This window comes from Hyla sarda, chromosome 2 (assembly GCF_029499605.1).
Source record: "Hyla sarda isolate aHylSar1 chromosome 2, aHylSar1.hap1, whole genome shotgun sequence".
NCBI classification, from domain to species: domain Eukaryota; kingdom Metazoa; phylum Chordata; class Amphibia; order Anura; family Hylidae; genus Hyla; species Hyla sarda.
Window position 1 is genome coordinate 37,409,964 of NC_079190.1, and position 19,776 is coordinate 37,429,739.

Below are 19,776 nucleotides of genomic sequence, written 5' to 3' on the forward strand. Positions count from 1 at the left end.
GTACTGGGAGGATTAAGATTTTTAAATAGAAGTATTTTACAAATCACCAGTTGATTTAAAAAAATTTTTTTTCCAGTGGTCTGAGCATGCACCTGGGAAGAGGGGAGAAAGCTGTTGCCAGACACCTCTCCCTGAGAACAATAGGTCTGGACAGTCTAAATTCAACATGTAGGATCCTTCTTTCTCACCAACATCTGTCCGGGCATGCTGGGAATTTTAGTTTTGCAACAGCTAGAGGCACCCTGGTTGGGAAACAATGCATTAAAAGGTCGGCCGGTCCTGTCATAATCAGCAGGTTCAGCCAATACTTATCAAATAAGTATATCCAGCTTAAGGGTGCGTTCCCACCTGGTGTATACGCAACGTATTTCACGCTGCGCAAAATTTACAGCAGCAGCGGGAAATACGCTACGTATTCCTTGCTCACTATACGCACAGGGCTTTCCGGTGGCAGCCCTATGTGTGTAGTCAGTTTTGGAGGCGGGGCCGTGTGCCGGTGTGAGGTGTTTTTTTGCGCCCCGTAGATCCATGCGTCCGCTCCTCCCCCAGCTCTCCGAACATTTCCAAAGCTAGAACTAGGGGAGGGCAGAGCAAGGGGAGGGAGGAGGTTCACACCCCCTCCCTCATCTCCCCTCCCTGAGCTCGGCTGGACGCAGATCTCTACGGCACGCCCCCTCCCTGAGGACATAGATCTCCACAGCAGGTCCCCTCCCTCATCTCCTCTCCCTGAGGACATAAATCTCCACGGCAGGTCCCCTCCCTTATCTCCCCGAGCTGAGGACGTAAATCTCCACGGCAGGTCCCCTCCCTCATCTCCCCGAGTTGAGGACGTAAATCTCCACGGCAGGTCCCCTCCCCCATCTCCCCGAGCTGAGGACGTAGAGCAGTGCTCCCAATGAGCTCTATGTGTAAAGGGGGACATTTAGCCTTAACAGTATGTCCCCCTTTAGCCCATACAGTATGTCCCCCTTTACACATAGAGCTCATTGGGAGCACTGCTCTACGTCCTCAGCTCGGGGAGATGGGGGAGGGGACCTGCCGTGGAGATTTACGTCCTCAGGGAGGGGAGATGAGGGAGGGGACCTGCAGTGGAGATTTACGTCCTCAGGGAGGGGAGATGAGGGAGGGGACCTGCCGTGGAGATTTACGTCCTCAGGGAGGGGAGATGAGGGAGGGGACCTGCAGTGGCGATCTATGTCCTCAGGGAGGGGGCGTGCCGTAGAGATCTGCGTCCAGCCGAGCTCAGGGAGGGGAGATGAGGAAGGGGGCGTGAACCTCCTCCCTCCCCTTGCTCTGCCCGCCCCCAGTTCTAGCTTCGGAAATGTTCGGAGAGCTGGGGGAGGAGTGGACGCATGGATCTACGGGGCGAAAAAACCACCTCACACCGGTGTGACTGTGACGTGCGGCTCCGCCTCCAAAACTCACTGCACACATAGGGCTGCCGCCAGAAAGCCCTATGTGTATGGTGAGCAAGGAATACGCAGCGTATTTCCTGCTGCTACCGTAAATTTTGCGCAGCTGGAAATCCGCTGCGTATACACAAGGTGGGAACGCACCCTAAAGGGGTTTTTCCAGGATTAGAAAAACATAATGGCAGTCTTCCAAAAATAGCCCCACTCTTGTTCTCAGGATGTGTGTGGTATTGCAGCTCTTTTCCATTAAAGTGAATGAAGGTGAGTTGTAATACCACACACAATCTGAGGACAGGTGTGGCACTGTTTGATGAAGAAAAGCAGCCATGTTTTTCTAATCCTAGATAACCCCTTTAAGATGTATTATATGTTGTGAGGGAGCAGAACAGAAAAGCGGCATATTGCTAAAGGCAACAGGTATCACTTATAGGGTTATGACTTATATAGTAGGACCTGATAGCTTACCTGATATCTGGTGGGTGGGTGACTTATGTTGTTTAGGTTGCCATCTTCAGAACTTCTTATGCTTGAGTGTTTACTGTGACCGAGCTGCAATTAAACAAAAACAAATATATTACAATTATTACAGTGCCGTATATTAACCCCTTAAGGACCAAACCCATTTTCACCTTAAGGACCAGGCCAATTTTATTTTTGCGTTTTTGTTTTTTCCTCCTCGCCCTCTAAAATCCATAACTCCTTTATATTTCCATCTACAGACCCATATAAGGGCTTGTTTTTTGCGTGACCAATTGTACTTTGTAATGAAACCTCTCATTTTACCATAAAATGTACGGCGAACCCCTAAAAAGTTTTTTTAGGGAGGAAATTTAAATGAAAACCACAATTTTGCACATTTTGGAGGGTTTTGTTTTCACACTATACAATTTACGGTAAAAATGACATGTGTTCTTTATTCTGTGGGTCAATACGATTAAAATGATACCCATGGCTACATACTTTTATATTTTTGTACCGCTTAAAAAAAATGTAAAACTTTTTGTACAAAATCAGTAATCTAAAATCACCTATTTTGACCACCTATAACTTTTTCATTTTTCCATATATAGGGCGTTATGAGGGCTCATTTTTTGTGCCGTCATCTGTACTTTTTATTGATACCACATTGCATATATAAAACTTTTAGATAATTTTTTTATAATTTTTTTTAAATAAAATGTGACAAAAAAGCAGAATTTTTGGACTTTTTTTACGTTTTTACGTTTACACCATTCACCGTATGGGATAATTAACATTACATTTTGATAGTACGGACATTTACGCACGCGGCGATACCAAATATGTTTATAAAAATTTTTTTTTACACTTTTTGGGGGTAAAATGGGAAAAATGGACAATTTTCATTTTTATTGGGGGAGGGGATTTTTCACTTTTTTTTACTTTTTATTTTTACATTTTTCAACTTTTATTTACACTTTTTATGTCCCCATAGGGGACTATTTATAGCAATCGATTGCTAATACAGTTCAGGGCTATGTATAGGACACAGCACTGCTCAGTATCATCGGTCTTCTTCTGGTCTGCTCTGCTTGATCTCAGACCAGGGCAGAAGACCCCGGGAGACGGCCGGAGCCAGGCGAGGGGACCTCCGGCCGCCATTCTGGATGATCGGATCGCCGCGGCAGCGCTGCGGGCGATCCGATCATCCATTCAAAGTACCGCACTGCCGCAGATGCCGTGATCTGTATTGATCACGGCATCTGAGGGGTTAATGGCGGACATCCGTGCGATCGCGGATGTCTGCCATTACCAGCGGGTCCCCGGCTTGCTACTAAAAGCCGGAACCTGCCGTGTATGACGCGAGCACCGTTCCGATGCTCGCGGTCATACACAGGATGTAAATGTACGTCCTGGTGCGGGAAGTACCGCCAAACCAGGATGTACATTTATGTCCGTGGTCGTTAAGGGGTTAAGAGATATATGAGACATTTTGTAAGGGGCACATAAAGCAGTCTGATGAATATTTACTGATATAGACCAGATCCTCTAAACTGATACAGACCAAAGACCAAATCCTCTAAACTGATACAGACCACAGACCAGAACCCATTAACTGATAAATATAATGTAAATTAAGCCGCACGGTCAATGGTGTATTTTTGGTCACTTTTACCATTAAAAAATTTATAAAAAGCGATCAAAAAGTCCCATCAAAACAAAAATGGTACCAATAAAAATTTCAGATCACAGCGCAAAAAATGAGAAAAATGGAAAAATAAAAAAGTTATAGGGGTCAGAAGATGACAATTTTACACATACTAATTTTGGTGCATGTAGTTATAATTTTTTTAAGCAGTAAAATAAAATAAACCTATATAAATTAGGTATCATTGTAACAGAATAAAGATATGTTGTCATTCTTACCAAAAAGCGAACTGCGTGGAAACAGTAGCCCCCAAAATTTACAAAACGGTGTTTTTTTTTCCAATTTTGCCCCACAAATATTTTTTTATGGTTTCATCTTAAATTTTGTAGTAAAATGATTGATGTCATTATAAACTACAATTGGTGGCCCAGACAAAAAGCCCTCATATGGGTCTGTATGTGCAAAATTGAAAGCGTTATGATTTTTAGAAGGTGATGAGGAAAAAATTAAAATGCAAAAACGGAAAAACCCTACGTCCTTAAAGGTTTAAATATGGGAAGGGATTAATTAACATTAACTAATTTTTTTAACATTATTTTACTATTAACACCAAAAAGAGAACCGTACCAGAACAACAAAAAAGTAATAAGATTTAAAAGATAAACTTTATTAATGCAATTTAATGAAGAAAATAATAAAAGATAAAATTAAAACTAAAATAAAGGAGTAGTAGCAATAAATGGGCACCAGTAAACATACAAAGATATAGGACAATGGTAGGACCCAAGTACATCAAAATATACAAGTATAAAGAGTAAATGCCACAATAGCTGGTAAGGTACAAGAATGATACCTCCCAAAAGTACACAATAAAGGGTGCCAAACCATACCTACACCTGAACCCCACACCTGAACCCTACTCTTTATACTTGTATATTTTGATGTACTTGGGTCCTACCATTGTCCTATATCTTTGTATGTTTACTGGTGCCCATTTATTGCTACTACTTCTTTATTTTAGTTTTAATTTTATCTTTTATTATTTTCTTCATTAAATTGCATTAATAAAGTTTATGTTTTAAATCTTATTACTTTTTTGTTGTTGTGGTACGGTTCCCTTTTTAGTATTAGAGGTTTAAATACGTACCCTTGCCTACTATACATGTAGGGTTATATATATCTTTGGTGACATTATTTTACTATTGTTTAGTCCCCTAAAAAATTGAATTCTTCAGATTTCATATGCTGTACTGTTCAATGCTATGCCATTGCACGGCACTGATCAGTGTTATTGGCGCTCCATTGCTCCAGCCTGTCATAGCTTCCTGGAGTATTGGAGTGCCAATCAGATGGCAATGAGCCAGGTAAGGGACTTCCCACTTTTCTCTCAACTGATCCGGATGCTGCAATTTTGTCGCTGTGGTCCCGATCAGCCCACTGAGCTAGCCAGGATGAGGTTTCTCCAGTTTAGACGATAGCAACCGAGACCCACAGGGTATAAAGTGTGCTCAGCTGGTGAGTGCGTTTTATATATATCGGAAGCCGTAAGTTGCTGGAAATGTACGTTCATTGTCCTTAAGTGGTTAAACTGATTTAGACCCCAGACCAGACCCCCTAAGCTAAAACAGACAAGACTCCAAAACTGATACAGACCACAGACCAGACCTCAAAAACAGACTCCCAAAACAAATGCAGACCACAGATCAGACCACCTAAACATATGCACACTACAGCCAAAACACCCTTAGTAAACACAGACAACAGACCAGACCCATTAAAATGAAACTGTCAGGCCCAAGGCCTGATTATGGAAACATACATGTGTTGTATAAGACATGGGTGAGGGGTCATTCAGATGGTGTATCCTTTGTTTTTTGTGTATTGCATTTTATTGGGGGGTCTGGCTGTTTGTTTGTATCTCCTTTGAAGTCATGCCCTCTGGTCTCATCATATGATCAAAGAGATAAGGGGTCAGGAAGAGAGATGCCCCACCTGGTAGGATCAGAGGGGAAGGGGGGAATGGAGTTTCCCTCCAAAGAAGCAGATAAGACTTAAAATGCTGGACTCAACTGTTGTTCAATGCTGTGCAACAAGCTGACAAGACCATCCTAAGAACAGCTGGAACTCACTCTAATGGACTGCTATATCATCATGCTGTAAGAACTTCATCTTTTGTTTTCTGAACTTGCCTTGCAAAACTCTTTTATATATTTTTGTACCTGTATGTAATTTGTTCCTGTATTTTTATATATATATATATATATATATATATATATATATATATATATATATCACTGTGATACCTTTTATAAGATTAAATGTTTAATTAATCAGCTCTGGTCTTTGATCTCTAAATATATGAGCTCACCATTCTGAAGGCAGCTGCGGTGGAAACACGTTTATCTAAGGGTTAATTTGGTGAATTGCTGGGACTAGTAGTGGATACCCAGAAGTCTGGCAGCTTTAACCCTTGCACCATCACACTCTCTCTAATGTCTTGGCTGGACCGATAGGGTGTGATCGTGACAACTGGTGGCAGCGTCGGGATATATTTAGCGATTTTTAGTGCTTGCTGGATTTTACCTGTAAGGAAATCTTAGCACTAAAAAAGAAATTGCATACATATTCTTGTGTGTAAATTCCAAAGACAGAGCTCAGTGCTGGTTTAAAAGACATACAAAAAGAGTGCAAGACAGTTCTGTCTTCCCCATCTCCTGTTTTACCTCCTCTGTCTCATCTTGGAAATATGGAGGCATATCGCAAGCAGTCCAAGCCTGCACTGGAGCTAATGTGCCAAGAAAAGGACATCCCTACTGCAGGAAAGAACAAGGAACAACTTATTGCTGATCTTGTGGAGTATGATGCCTGTGCAGAAGAGCTGAGTGACATGAGACAAAGTCCTACAGCTGGAACTGCCATCCAAGGACTGATATCTCCTGGGGAATACAACATTACTCCTCATCAGGACAGTACTCCACATGAGGCCTTGGACTCTTATATGCGGACTGCCTTACAACACCTTGGGAATGTGGATGCCAATATGAAACTCCAACTGCTTCTCCAGTACCAAACTGCAGAGAGAGAGGCACAGATACGAGCTGCAGAGAGAGAGGCACAGATACGAGCTGCAGAGAGAGAGGCGGCAGAAAGAGAGACCCAGGCACGAGCCGCAGAGAGAGAGGCGGCAGAAAGAGAGGCCCAGGCACGAGCCGCAGAGAGAGAGGCGTCAGAAAGAGAGGCCCAGCGGAGGCATGAACTGGAGGTTCTGAGGCTGAGAGGGGATGCTTTATCTGCACGCAGTGATGTGCAGGATCAAGGAGACCACAAACCTTGCTTGGAACATTTCCCCATGTTGGAGAAAGATGGTGATCTGGATGTGTTCCTGAGGGTATTTGTTAAGGTTTGCCAGCAGTTCCATCTACCTAAGGAACAGTGGGGAGGATATCTAACCCCACGGCTGCGAGGGAAAGCTCTGGATGTGTTTGCTACGCTTCCCTCTGAGAGTGACCAGGACTATGAGGCAATAAAATCTGCCCTTCTAAAAAGTTTTAATCTGACTCCAGAGGCTTATCGGAAAAGATTTAGGACTTTGCAACAAAGCGCCACAGAAAGCTGCACTGTACATGCAGGTCAGCTAAGGACTGCATTTAGGCTATGGACTGGGGGCCTACAAGTCACTACCTATGAGGCCCTGGAGGACTTGATGGTTCTGGATCAGTTTCTCCAAACACGGAGCTTTGAAGCCAGAGAGTGGATTTTGGACTGCAAGCCCAAGACAGCCATGGAAGCAGCAAAACTAGGAGATAACTTTGCCAACAACCGGGCACCAGCAGCAAAGCGTGGATCTGCACAAGCTGGAGCAAGTACCTGGAGGGGAGCCACACAACCACAAAGCACCACCAGGTCAGCCGGGAAATTCTTGCCGTCATTCCCAAAAGCAACAGGAGCCACATTGGGTCAGGGGGACACCCTCCGATGTTACAGATGCAACAATATTAGGCACCTGAGTGCCACTTGCCCCAACAAAAAGAATTCTCCACCAGTAGCTGGAGGACACACAGCCGTTCTTCTGGTGTTCGGAGCGGTGGAGAAAAGAGCGGATAACCTGCAGAGGGTAACTGTGGGTGACCGGGTGACAGTGGGTTTGCGAGATTCTGGAGCCTCCTTTACCTTGGTGCGGCCTGAAGTGGTGGATACAGAGGACATCATCCCTGGAAGAACCATGGCTTTAAAAGGAATTGGAGGTGTGCGGCCTGCTGTGCCCATGGCCCGTGTGTACCTGGATTGGGGTACAGGCAAAGGTTTGCAGGAGGTTGGGGTCTCTGAGGTCAGCTGGGAAATTCTTGCCGTCATTCCCAAAAGCAACAGGAGCCACATTGGGTCAGGGGGACACCCGCCGATGTTACAGATGTAACAATATTGGGCACCTGAGTGCCACTTGCCCCAACAAAAAGAATTCTCCACCAATAGCTGCAGGACACACAGCCGTTCTTCTGGTGTCCGAAGCGGTGGAGAAAAGAGCGGATAACCTGCAGAGGGTAACTGTGGGTGACCGGGTGACAGTGGGTTTGCGAGATTCTGGAGTCTCCTTTACCTTGGTGCGGCCTGAAGTGGTGGATACAGAGGACATCATCCCTGGAAGAACCATGGCTTTAAAAGGAATTGGAAGTGTGCGGCCTGCTGTGCCCATGGCCCGTGTGTACCTGGATTGGGGTACAGGCAAAGGTTTGCGGGAGGTGGGGGTCTCTGAGGATATCCCTGTTAATGTTCTGCTGGGGAATGATTTGGGTTGGATGCTCTGTCATTATGCTCCAGAGGACACTACCTGCACACCGGATGGGCTAGGAGAGAGCCCTGTTCATTCTGAGGTACTGTGCGAGACTTTGGGAGACACTGTGAAATGTGGAAACTGGGAGAGAGTGCAGGGGATTGATAATTGTTTACCTGTGACTGAACCAGTAATGTTTTCCCAAAGTGAAATGGGGTGTATTGTAAAATGTGGTGACAATGCATTGCCAATTCCAAAACCTAGTGGAGATGGGCTAGGGGGAGGGGTTGGTGTGCCCCTGGTGACATGTAAGGATGAGGGACCAGCAGTGAGTGATATGTCCCAATCCTGTTAGCCTAGGGAGGAGGAGGGAAGGAGTGATAGCCCTGTGTATGATGCCTGTACCATTGTTATGTCTGGAACTGAGGGGGAGGAAGGTAAACCTCAGGGAGGCATACCAATGGTGGCAGTGGTAACGCGTCAGCAGCATGCCAGGGCTGCAGCTTTAAAAGGAAGGGAGGATGGTGATGCAAGGGGCAAGCTGTGTGACTTGCAATCCCCAGCAGAGGAAGGTGGAGATGCTAGTTCACCTGGGGGAAATGTGCTCCCTGATACCACGAGATGGGGGAGGGAAATTAGCATTTCTGGGAAGCTCTGCGCAGTGACCCTTCCCTTGAAGGGCTGAGACAACGTGCTGAGCATACAGATGTGGACACAGAGGGGCATCGGGTAAATTGGGAAAACGATATTGTTACGCCGAGCGCTCCGGGTCCCCGCTCCTCCCCGGAGCGCTCGCAACATCCTCGCTACGGCAGCGCCCCGGTCAGATCCACTGACCGGGTGCGCTGCGATACCGCCTCCAGCCGGGATGCGATTCGCGATGCGGGTGGCGCCCGCTCGCGATGCGCACCCCGGCTTCCGTACCTGACTCGCTCTCCCTCGGTCCTGTCCCGGCGCGCGCGGCCCCGCTCCCTAGGGCGCGCGCGCGCCGGGTCTCTGCGATTTAAAGGGCCACTGCGCCACTGATTGGCGCAGTGGTTCCAATTAGTGTCTTCACCTGTGCACTCCCTATGTATACCTCACTTCCCCTGCACTCCGTCGCCGGATCTTGTTGCCCTTGTGCCTAGTGAAAGCGTTCCCTTGTGTGTTCCTAGCCTGTGTTCCAGACCTCCTGCCGTTGCCCCTGACTACGATCCTTGCTGCCTGCCCCGACCTTCTGCTACGTCCGACCTTGCTTTTGTCTACTCCCTTGTACCGCGCCTATCTTCAGCAGTCAGAGAGGTTGAGCCGTTGCTAGTGGATACGACCTGGTTACTACCGCCGCAGCAAGACCATCCCGCTTTGCGGCGGGCTCTGGTGAACACCAGTAGTGACTTAGAACCGGTCCACTAGCACGGTCCACGCCAATCCCTCTCTGGCACAGAGGATCCACCTCCTGCCAGCCGGCATCGTGACAGTAGATCCGGCCATGGATCCCGCTGAAGTACCTCTGCCAGTTGTCGCCGACCTCACCACGGTGGTCGCCCAGCAGTCACAACAGATAGCGCAACAAGGCCACCAGCTGTCTCAACTGACCGTGATGCTACAGCAGCTACTACCACAGCTTCAGCAATCATCTCCTCCGTCAGCTCCTGCACCTCCTCCGCAGCGAGTGGCCGCTCCAGGCCTACGACTATCCTTGCCGGATAAATTTGATGGAGACTCTAAGTTTTGCCGTGGCTTTCTTTCACAATGTTCCCTGCACTTGGAGATGATGTCGGACCAGTTTCCTACTGAAAGGTCTAAGGTGGCTTTCGTAGTCAGCCTTCTGTCTGGAAAAGCTCTGTCATGGGCCACACCGCTCTGGGACCGCAATGACCCCGTCACTGCCTCTGTACACTCCTTCTTCTCGGAAATTCGTAGTGTCTTTGAGGAACCTGCCCGAGCCTCTTCTGCTGAGACTGCCCTGCTGAACCTGGTCCAGGGTAATTCTTCCGTTGGCGAGTACGCCATACAATTCCGTACTCTTGCTTCTGAACTATCCTGGAATAATGAGGCCCTCTGCGCGACCTTTAAAAAAGGCCTATCCAGCAACATTAAAGATATTCTGGCCGCACGAGAAATTCCTGCTAATCTACATGAACTCATTCATCTTGCCACTCGCATTGACATGCGTTTTTCCGAAAGGCGTCAGGAGCTCCGCCAGGATATGGACTTTGTTCGCACGAGGCGTTTTTTCTCCCCGGCTCCTCTCTCCTCTGGTCCTCTGCAATCCGTTCCTGTGCCTCCCGCCGTGGAGGCTATGCAAGTTGACCGGTCTCGCCTGACACCTCAAGAGAGGACACGACGCCGCATGGAGAATCTCTGCCTGTACTGTGCCGGTACCGAACACTTCCTGAAGGATTGTCCTATCCGTCCTCCCCGCCTGGAAAGACGCACGCTGACTCCGCACAAAGGTGAGACAGTCCTTGATGTCAACTCTGCTTCTCCACGTCTTACTGTGCCTGTGCGGATATCTGCATCTACCTTCTCCTTCTCTACTATGGCCTTCTTGGATTCCGGATCTGCAGGAAACTTTATTTTGGCCTCTCTCATCAACAGGTTCAACATCCCGGTAACCAGTCTCGCCAGACCCCTCTACATCAATTGTGTTAACAATGAAAGATTGGACTGTACCATACGTTACCGCACGGAGCCCCTCCTAATGTGCATCGGACCTCATCATGAAAAAATTGAGTTTTTGGTCCTCCCCAATTGCACTTCCGAAATTCTCCTTGGACTACCGTGGCTTCAACGCCATTCCCCAACCCTGGATTGGTCCACAGGGGAGATCAAGAGCTGGGGTACCTCTTGTTTCAAGGACTGCCTTAAACCGGTTCCCAGTACTCCCTGCCGTGACCCTGTGGTTCCCCCTGTAACCGGTCTCCCTAAGGCCTATATGGACTATGCTGACGTATTTTGCAAGAAACAAGCTGAGACTCTACCTCCTCACAGGCCTTATGACTGTCCTATTGACCTCCTCCCGGGCACTACTCCACCCCGGGGCAGAATTTATCCTCTGTCCGCCCCAGAGACTCTTGCTATGTCTGAGTACATCCAGGAAAATGTAAAAAAGGGGTTTATCCGCAAATCCTCCTCTCCTGCCAGAGCTGGATTTTTCTTTGTGTCCAAAAAAGATGGCTCCCTACGTCCTTGCATTGACTACCGCGGACTTAATAAAATCACGGTAAAGAACCGCTACCCTCTACCTCTTATCTCTGAACTCTTTGATCGCCTCCAAGGTGCCCACATCTTTACCAAACTGGACTTAAGAGGTGCTTATAATCTCATCCGCATCAGGGAGGGGGACGAATGGAAAACGGCATTTAACACTAGAGATGGACACTTTGAGTATCTGGTCATGCCCTTTGGCCTGTGCAACGCCCCTGCCGTCTTCCAAGACTTTGTTAATTAAATTTTTCGTGATCTCTTATATTCCTGTGTTGTTGTGTATCTGGACGATATTCTGATTTTTTCTGCCAACCTAGAAGAACACCGCCAGCATGTCCGCATGGTTCTTCAGAGACTTCGAGACAATCAACTTTATGCCAAAATGGAGAAATGTCTGTTTGAATGTCAATCTCTTCCTTTCCTAGGATACTTGGTCTCTGGCCAGGGACTACAAATGGACCCAGACAAACTCTCTGCCGTCTTAGATTGGCCACGCCCCTCCGGACTCCGTGCTATCCAACGTTTTTTGGGGTTCGCCAATTATTACAGAAAATTTATTCCACATTTTTCCACCATTGTGGCTCCTATCGTGGCTTTAACCAAGAAGAACGCCAATCCTAAGTCATGGCCTCCTCAAGCGGAAGACGCCTTTAAACAGCTCAAGTCTGCCTTTTCTTCTGCTCCCGTGCTCTCCAGACCTGACCCATCTAAACCCTTCCTATTGGAGGTTGATGCCTCCTCAGTAGGAGCTGGAGCGGTTCTTCTACAAAAAAATTCTTCTGGGCATGCTGTTACTTGTGGTTTTTTTTCTAGGACCTTCTCTCCGGCGGAGAGGAACTACTCCATCGGGGATCGAGAGCTACTGGCCATTAAATTAGCACTTGAGGAATGGAGGCATCTGCTGGAACGATCAAAATTTCCAGTTATTATTTACACCGATCACAAGAATCTCTCATATCTCCAGTCTGCCCAACGGCTGAACCCTCGCCAGGCCAGGTGGTCTCTGTTCTTTGCCCGGTTTAATTTTGAAATTCACTTTCGCCCTGCCAATAAGAACATTAGGGCCGATGCTCTCTCTCGTTCCTCGGATGCCTCGGAAGTAGAGCTCTCTCCGCAACACATCATTCCTCCTGACTGCCTGATCTCCACTTCTCCAGCCTCCATCAGGCAAACTCCTCCAGGGAATACCTTCGTTTCTCCACGCCAATGCCTCGGAATCCTCAAATGGGGTCACTCCTCCCATCTCGCAGGCCATGCGGGCATCAAGAAATCCTTGCAACTCATCTCTCGTTTCTATTGGTGGCCGACTCTGGAAACGGATGTTGTTGATTTTGTGCGGGCCTGCACTGTCTGTGCCCGGGATAAGACTCCTCGCCAGAAGCCTGCTGGTCTTCTTCATCCTCTGCCTGTCCCCGAACAGCCTTGGTCTCTGATTGGTATGGACTTTATTACAGACCTACCCCCATCCCGTGGCAACACTGTTGTTTGGGTGGTCGTTGATCGATTTTCCAAGATGGCACATTTTATTCCTCTTCCTGGTCTTCCTTCAGTGCCTCAGTTGGCAAAACAATTTTTTGTACACATTTTTCGTCTTCACGGGTTGCCCACGCAGATCGTCTCGGATAGAGGCGTCCAATTCGTGTCAAAATTCTGGAGGGCTCTCTGTAAACAACTCAAGATTAAATTAAACTTTTCTTCTGCTTATCATCCTCAATCCAATGGGCAAGTAGAAAGAATTAACCAGGTCCTGGGTGATTATTTACGGCATTTTGTTTCCTCCCGCCAGGATGACTGGGCAGATCTTCTTCCATGGGCCGAATTCTCGTACAACTTCAGAGTCTCTGAATCTTCTTCCAAATCCCCATTTTTCGTGGTGTACGGCCGTCACCCTCTTCCCCCCCTCCCTACTCCCTTGCCCTCTGGTTTGCCCGCTGTGGATGAAATAACTCGTGATCTTTCCACCATATGGAAAGAGACCCAAAATTCTCTCTTACAGGCTTCATCACGCATGAAGAAGTTTGCTGATAAGAAAAGAAGAGCTCCCCCCATTTTTTCTCCCGGAGACAAGGTATGGCTCTCCGCTAAATATGTCCGCTTCCGTGTTCCCAGCTACAAATTGGGACCACGCTATCTTGGTCCTTTCAAAATCTTGTGCCAAATTAATCCTGTCTCTTACAAACTTCTTCTTCCTCCTTCTCTTCGTATTCCTAATGCCTTTCATGTCTCTCTTCTTAAACCACTCATCATCAACCGTTTCTCTCCCAAACTTATTTCTCCTACTCCTGTCTCCGGTTCTTCAGACATCTTCTCCGTAAAGGAGATACTGGCCTCCAAAAAGGTCAGAGGAAAAACTTTTTTTTTAGTGGACTGGGAGGGCTGTGGTCCTGAAGAGAGATCCTGGGAACCTGAGGACAATATCCTAGATAAAAGTCTGGTCCTCAGGTTCTCAGGCTCTAAGAAGAGGGGGAGACCCAAGGGGGGGGGTACTGTTACGCCGAGCGCTCCGGGTCCCCGCTCCTCCCCGGAGCGCTCGCAACATCCTCGCTACGGCAGCGCCCCGGTCAGATCCACTGACCGGGTGCGCTGCGATACCGCCTCCAGCCGGGATGCGATTCGCGATGCGGGTGGCGCCCGCTCGCGATGCGCACCCCGGCTTCCGTACCTGACTCGCTCTCCCTCGGTCCTGTCCCGGCACGCTCGGCCCCGCTCCCTAGGGCGCGCGCGCGCCGGGTCTCTGCGATTTAAAGGGCCACTGCGCCACTGATTGGCGCAGTGGTTCCAATTAGTGTCTTCACCTGTGCACTCCCTATGTATACCTCACTTCTACTGCACTCCCTCGCCGGATCTTGTTGCCCTTGTGCCTAGTGAAAGCGTTCCCTTGTGTGTTCCTAGCCTGTGTTCCACACCTCCTGCCGTTGCCCCTGACTACGATCCTTGCTGCCTGCCCCGACCTTCTGCTACGTCCGACCTTGCTTTTGTCTACTCCCTTGTACCGCGCCTATCTTCAGCAGTCAGAGAGGTTGAGCCGTTGCTAGTGGATACGACCTGGTTACTACCGCCGCAGCAAGACCATCCCGCTTTGCGGCGGGCTCTGGTGAACACCAGTAGTGACTTAGAACCGGTCCACTAGCATGGTCCACGCCAATCCCTCTCTGGCACAGAGGATCCACCTCCTGCCAGCCGGCATCGTGACAGATATCTTGTACTGGGAGTCCCTTTCCAAAGGCATGCTAGGGGCCCAGGAGAGAGAAAGACAGTTAGTGGTTCCTAGGCAGTACAGGAAAGAGCTGCTGAGGTTGGCCCATGAGACCCCCCTGGCAGGACATTTGGGAGTGGCCTATGCGGTCATAGAGAAGAAATGTCTAGCTGTGGTCTGGGCTTTGCAAAAATTACAGCCATACCTGTATGGCAGGGATTTTACTGTCATAACTGATCACAACCCTCTACATTGGTTGGACAGAGTGTCCGGTAACAATGGCACCTTGAAACAAATGCTAAAAACATTTGTAGAATCAGAGGGCAGAGACTGGGAAAAGTATTTGCCCCATCTGTTATTCGCTTACAGGGAGGTACCCCAAGAGTCTACAGGTTTCTCGCCCTTTGAGTTATTGTATGGTCACAAAGTGCGGGGACCCCTAGATTTAGTTAGGGGAGAATGGGAAGGGGGGCTACATGCCCCTGAGACTTCTGTGGTGGAGTATGTTCTGAGATTCAGGGACAGGATGCAGACATTGACTGGGCTGGTACATGACAACCTCACAGCAGCACAGTCCAGGCAGAAGTACTGGTACGATCGCGTCAGGGAGAAATAGAGGAGTAATGGAGACAGATCTATTAGCCTGGGAAGGCAAGGTCTCTCTGTCTCCATCTGAAGGGGGAGGTGTCAGGCCCAAGGCCTGATTATGGAAACATACATGTGTTTTATAAGACATGGGTGAGGGGTCATTCAGATGGTGTATCCTTTGTTTTTTGTGTATTGCATTTTATTGGGGGGTCTGGCTGTTTGTTTGTATCTCCTTTGAAGTCATGCCCTCTGGTCTCATCATATGATCAAAGAGATAAGGGGTCAGGAAGAGAGATGCCCCACCTAGTGGGATCAGAGGGGAAGGGGGGAATGGAGTTTCCCTCCAAAGAAGCAGATAAGACTTAAAATGCTGGACTCAACTGTTGTTCAATGCTGTGCAACAAGCTGACAAGACCATCCTAAGAACAGCTGGAACTCACTCTAATGGACTGCTATATCATCATGCTGTAAGAAATCCATCTTTTGTTTTCTGAACTTGCCTTGCAAAACTCTTTTATATATTTTTGTACCTGTATGTCATTTGTTCCTGTATTTTTATATATATATATATATATATATATATATATATATATATATATATATATATATAGCACTGTGATACCTTTTATCAGATTAAATGTTTACTTAATCAGCTCTGGTCTTTGATCTCTAAATATATGAGCTCACCTTTCTGAAGGCAGCTCCGGTGGAAGCACGTTTATCTAAGGGTTAATTTGGTGACTTGCTGGGACTAGTAGTGGATACCCAGAAGTCTGGTGGCTTTAACCCTTGCACCATCAATCTCTCTCTAATGTCTTGGCTGGACCGATAGGGTGTGATCGTGACAGATACAGACCAGGCACCCCAAACAAATACACCCTATATTTAGGCAGACCACAGACCAAAAGTTTGGAAACAGAAGGGGACAGCAATGGAATCCATTTCACGTCTCATAAAGGGGAGGGGGACTAAACATGGATGGGGTTTGTTCTGTAGCTCAATGTGCAGCACGCATTTAGTACAATTGTCAGTACACTGAATAGGTTTATGGGGCCCTTTCTGCTATGAGGACCTATAATGTTGTGTATGCCTCTCGTGTTTGCAACCAGATTTCAGGAGATGTATAACCAGGGAAAGATGGATGACATACTGTATAGGAAACTTCAGTTAAGAGGAAGGCTGGGTTCACATGTCCGGCATCCGGCATAGATTCCCTCTGGCATGCACTGGAGGGAAATTGATGCTAGAACTGATCCCATTCATTTGAATGGGACAGTTCACAATCATCCAGCGTCTCAATTTTGACGCCAGATGGTTGGACACGCCAGAGGGCACCGGACAGAGGAACGCAGCTTGCTGCATACCCCTGCCCGGTGTCCAAAAACAATGGACGCTGGATACCATACAACTGATGCACGTTGTCATCAATCATGGCATCAGTTGCTTCGAGATCTAGGCTGAGTTCACCTATGCCGGATGCCGGACATATATAAACCCATCCTTAAAGTGGTTATCCACCATAAGGTGATTTTAGTACGTACCTGCCAGACAGTAATGGACATGCTTGGGGCTGAATGGCTATGTTGTGAGATTACCATAAGGCTGAGGCTATCTTTTTGTGAACTGGATATATCCTGTTGGAGTTTCCTTCTTCAACCACAAATCCTATAGTTTCTTGTTTGACTTTGTACGTGGTAACTTTCCTCCCTCACACACATCAGCCACCCCACCCATTGAAACACAAATGAGCTGCATTCCATTAAAAGACCAGTGTTTTCTAATCAGATTGCCTACAGATGTTGCAAAAAATACAATTAGTTATAGTATGATCTCTCCCATGCAGAGGTTGCTCCACTCATTAAAGCAGGACAGGCTTCCTCTGAATATCTGACTAGTGAGGTCATGTCTTGGCCGCACTGCAACCTGGGAAAACCTGAGATGACAGTAATTTTGTATACTGTTAAAAAAACATATTGGGGCGATAATCACAGAAGAATTGCAAGAGCACATCACACACAGGTACAGACACTTTATAATGAACTACACTGACTTTGCAGCCCCTGTACCATAGTCAAATAAAAAGAATCCTGGAATACCCCTTTGAATCTCTAGCAGATCATAGCCGCTAAGGAATATTTTCCAGCCTGGATTTTTAAGGAATGAAGAGGCAGGATTGGCGTGGGGTCTTTAATTTAACTTCCTGGGCCACACCAGGTTTTAGACAAACAGAACAGCACAGGTGCTGAACACAGCTTGTCACTGGATAATTCGAATAACTGAGAGTAAGTCTGCCTAGAGAGGCTGAGAGAAACCAGACGGGAGTTGTAGAAAGATGCACCCTAAAAAACACACTTTGTGACAATTGCCAGTTGTGTGAGGTAACACATTTAGGGTTTGTTTTGCTGAATTACTCAATTACTCAATGGGGGGGATTTATCAAAACCTGTGCAGAGGAAAAGTTGACCAGTTGCCCATAGCAGATCACTTCTTTCATTTTCTTCTTTTTAAAAAAAGGCCTCTGAAAAATAAAAGAAGCGATCTGATTGGTTGCTCTGCACAGGTTTTGCTAAATCCTCCCTATATGATTTATGTTTTGTCTGCTTTTTGTGGACATCATCTTAGAATCATGATTTGCAAATTTAGAATGCAGAGTTTTGGTGAGGGGTGGGAAGAAACGTATTTCCTTATTCATACAGTATATAGAGGGAGAGAACGTATCTGCAAAGCTCGTGTTAACAAAATAAGTATTGCCATGATGGAATGAAATGCTACCAGTTCATAATCCTAATACAGTGGGTCAGCCAGAGAATATTCAGTTACTTCCTCAATTTCTCCACTAGGTGACAGTCACACCCCACTACTGAGTTATGTACAATTCTACGCACAATCTGGTCATAAATGACAGTAGTGAAGATTATTTATCTATACAATCACTTTACGTGTGCAAAATAATATCACCAGTTACTACTGCCAGTGGCCTGCGACCGCAATGAGCCAAATGTGAAATAAATAAAAAAACACTAAATAGCCGCATCAGTCCTCATTGCTTATAACCTTTATTTATTTTTTTTTTTTTTTTTGTGGTACATATGACTTTTAAGAAATGGATATATTAATGATGAATATATTAAGAATAGATACATAGATATGAAAAACATATGAAATAGATCGATCGATAGATGGATATAAGATGATAGGCAGTTAGTAGATGATAGATATGAGATAGATATGAGATAGATAGATATGTGGTATGGGGTGTGATGCAGGGCAGATGGAATTACCCTAGGGGAAGATGGCATTAACCCCTTGTATTTGTGATGCCAGGGCGTGGTTTATCCTCAATACCACCTGAAGGTATACCGCTGGATCCTGAGCTAGGCACAGGGGCAATAATGACTCCGATGCCAGGTTACGGACAACGGTAGCTTTACTGAGTGACAGATGATACAGTCTATACAGTTCAGCCAGGCCCACGGAGGTGACCAGTGACTTCAGAGACCTTAAGGGCTTGCTGGGACTTACCGTAGATATGGACAATTTAGTGCAGGCCACTCTGACTTAACTATAGATGACAGTGACAGACTTGACCTGACTGAAGACAGACTAAGCTGTGACTTTATCTTACTTGTAGACTTGTAGCTTGTAGCTGCAGACTTGACTTGAGGCTCCTATGACTCCAGACTCTTAGGCTCAACTGCACCTCAGCAAAGACTCAGGAACTAAGAGAGAGAAGAGACTCCTCCCAGGGCTTTTATGGGGGAGACTCTGGTGGGGTCCCATTGGTCACCCTTAAGTCACCTGGTCACTGATACCTCCTGGGTAACAATCACATAACAACTCACATGACAACTGGTGATCACATGTTAACCTTTCTCCTGATCTGGTCAGGATGCCTCCTATATAAATTGTCATGAAAAAAAGACACTGTAAACATTTTCGTACAAACACATTATATACATTTTATTACTGCACTCCATAAACATTATAGTACACCACCATGTGCATTCACTTGTGCAAAAATAAATAAACGAAAATATATTATTCTGACAGTATATACATGTTTTTCTAGTACCGCTCCACAGTTCTAGTACGTTCTGAGTTCTCAGTAAAGAATCACGGCCTAAAAGCCGGGCACATGCTTACGTACATGGTTACAAATAAACTTCTTGATAAGTTCATCAGGCACATCTTCTTGAATGTTGCATAACCTGTAACAATAAAAGTACTTCACAAAGCAAAGTTAGTGACAGATAGCAGAATTATCACTGGTAGCCGCCTTCAGCCAGGATATTTGCCATGCCAGCCTCGCCTGTCGGACTGCTTCTGAGGCTGGGACATACAACGGGGTCCACAGGACTGTGCCCCCTCCAATGGACTCACTCAGGTATTCCAGTTTACCCGGGATCAAGTAGATCCAGTAATGATGGGGCTGATGGTGACCACCATTTGTACGGCAGCAGCTTGCGCCACTGGGGTTAATAGACATTGGTGCCTGTTGGGCCTGCCAAACCTCCTC

The 19,776-nt window shown here is 46.8% G+C and overlaps 1 protein-coding gene across 6 annotated transcripts in view; it reads right to left on the reverse strand.

The window, feature by feature from the left end:
• Positions 1 to 19,776, reverse strand: part of TRPC6 (transient receptor potential cation channel subfamily C member 6) — a 227,461-nt gene that overhangs the window by 6,352 nt on the left and 201,333 nt on the right. For all 6 annotated transcript variants that reach the window (XM_056561538.1, XM_056561536.1, XM_056561533.1 and 3 more), the window contains exon 10: positions 1,878 to 1,961. In XM_056561538.1, coding sequence (XP_056417513.1) covers positions 1,878 to 1,961 — 84 coding nt within the window. The remainder of the gene's footprint in view (positions 1 to 1,877; positions 1,962 to 19,776) is intronic.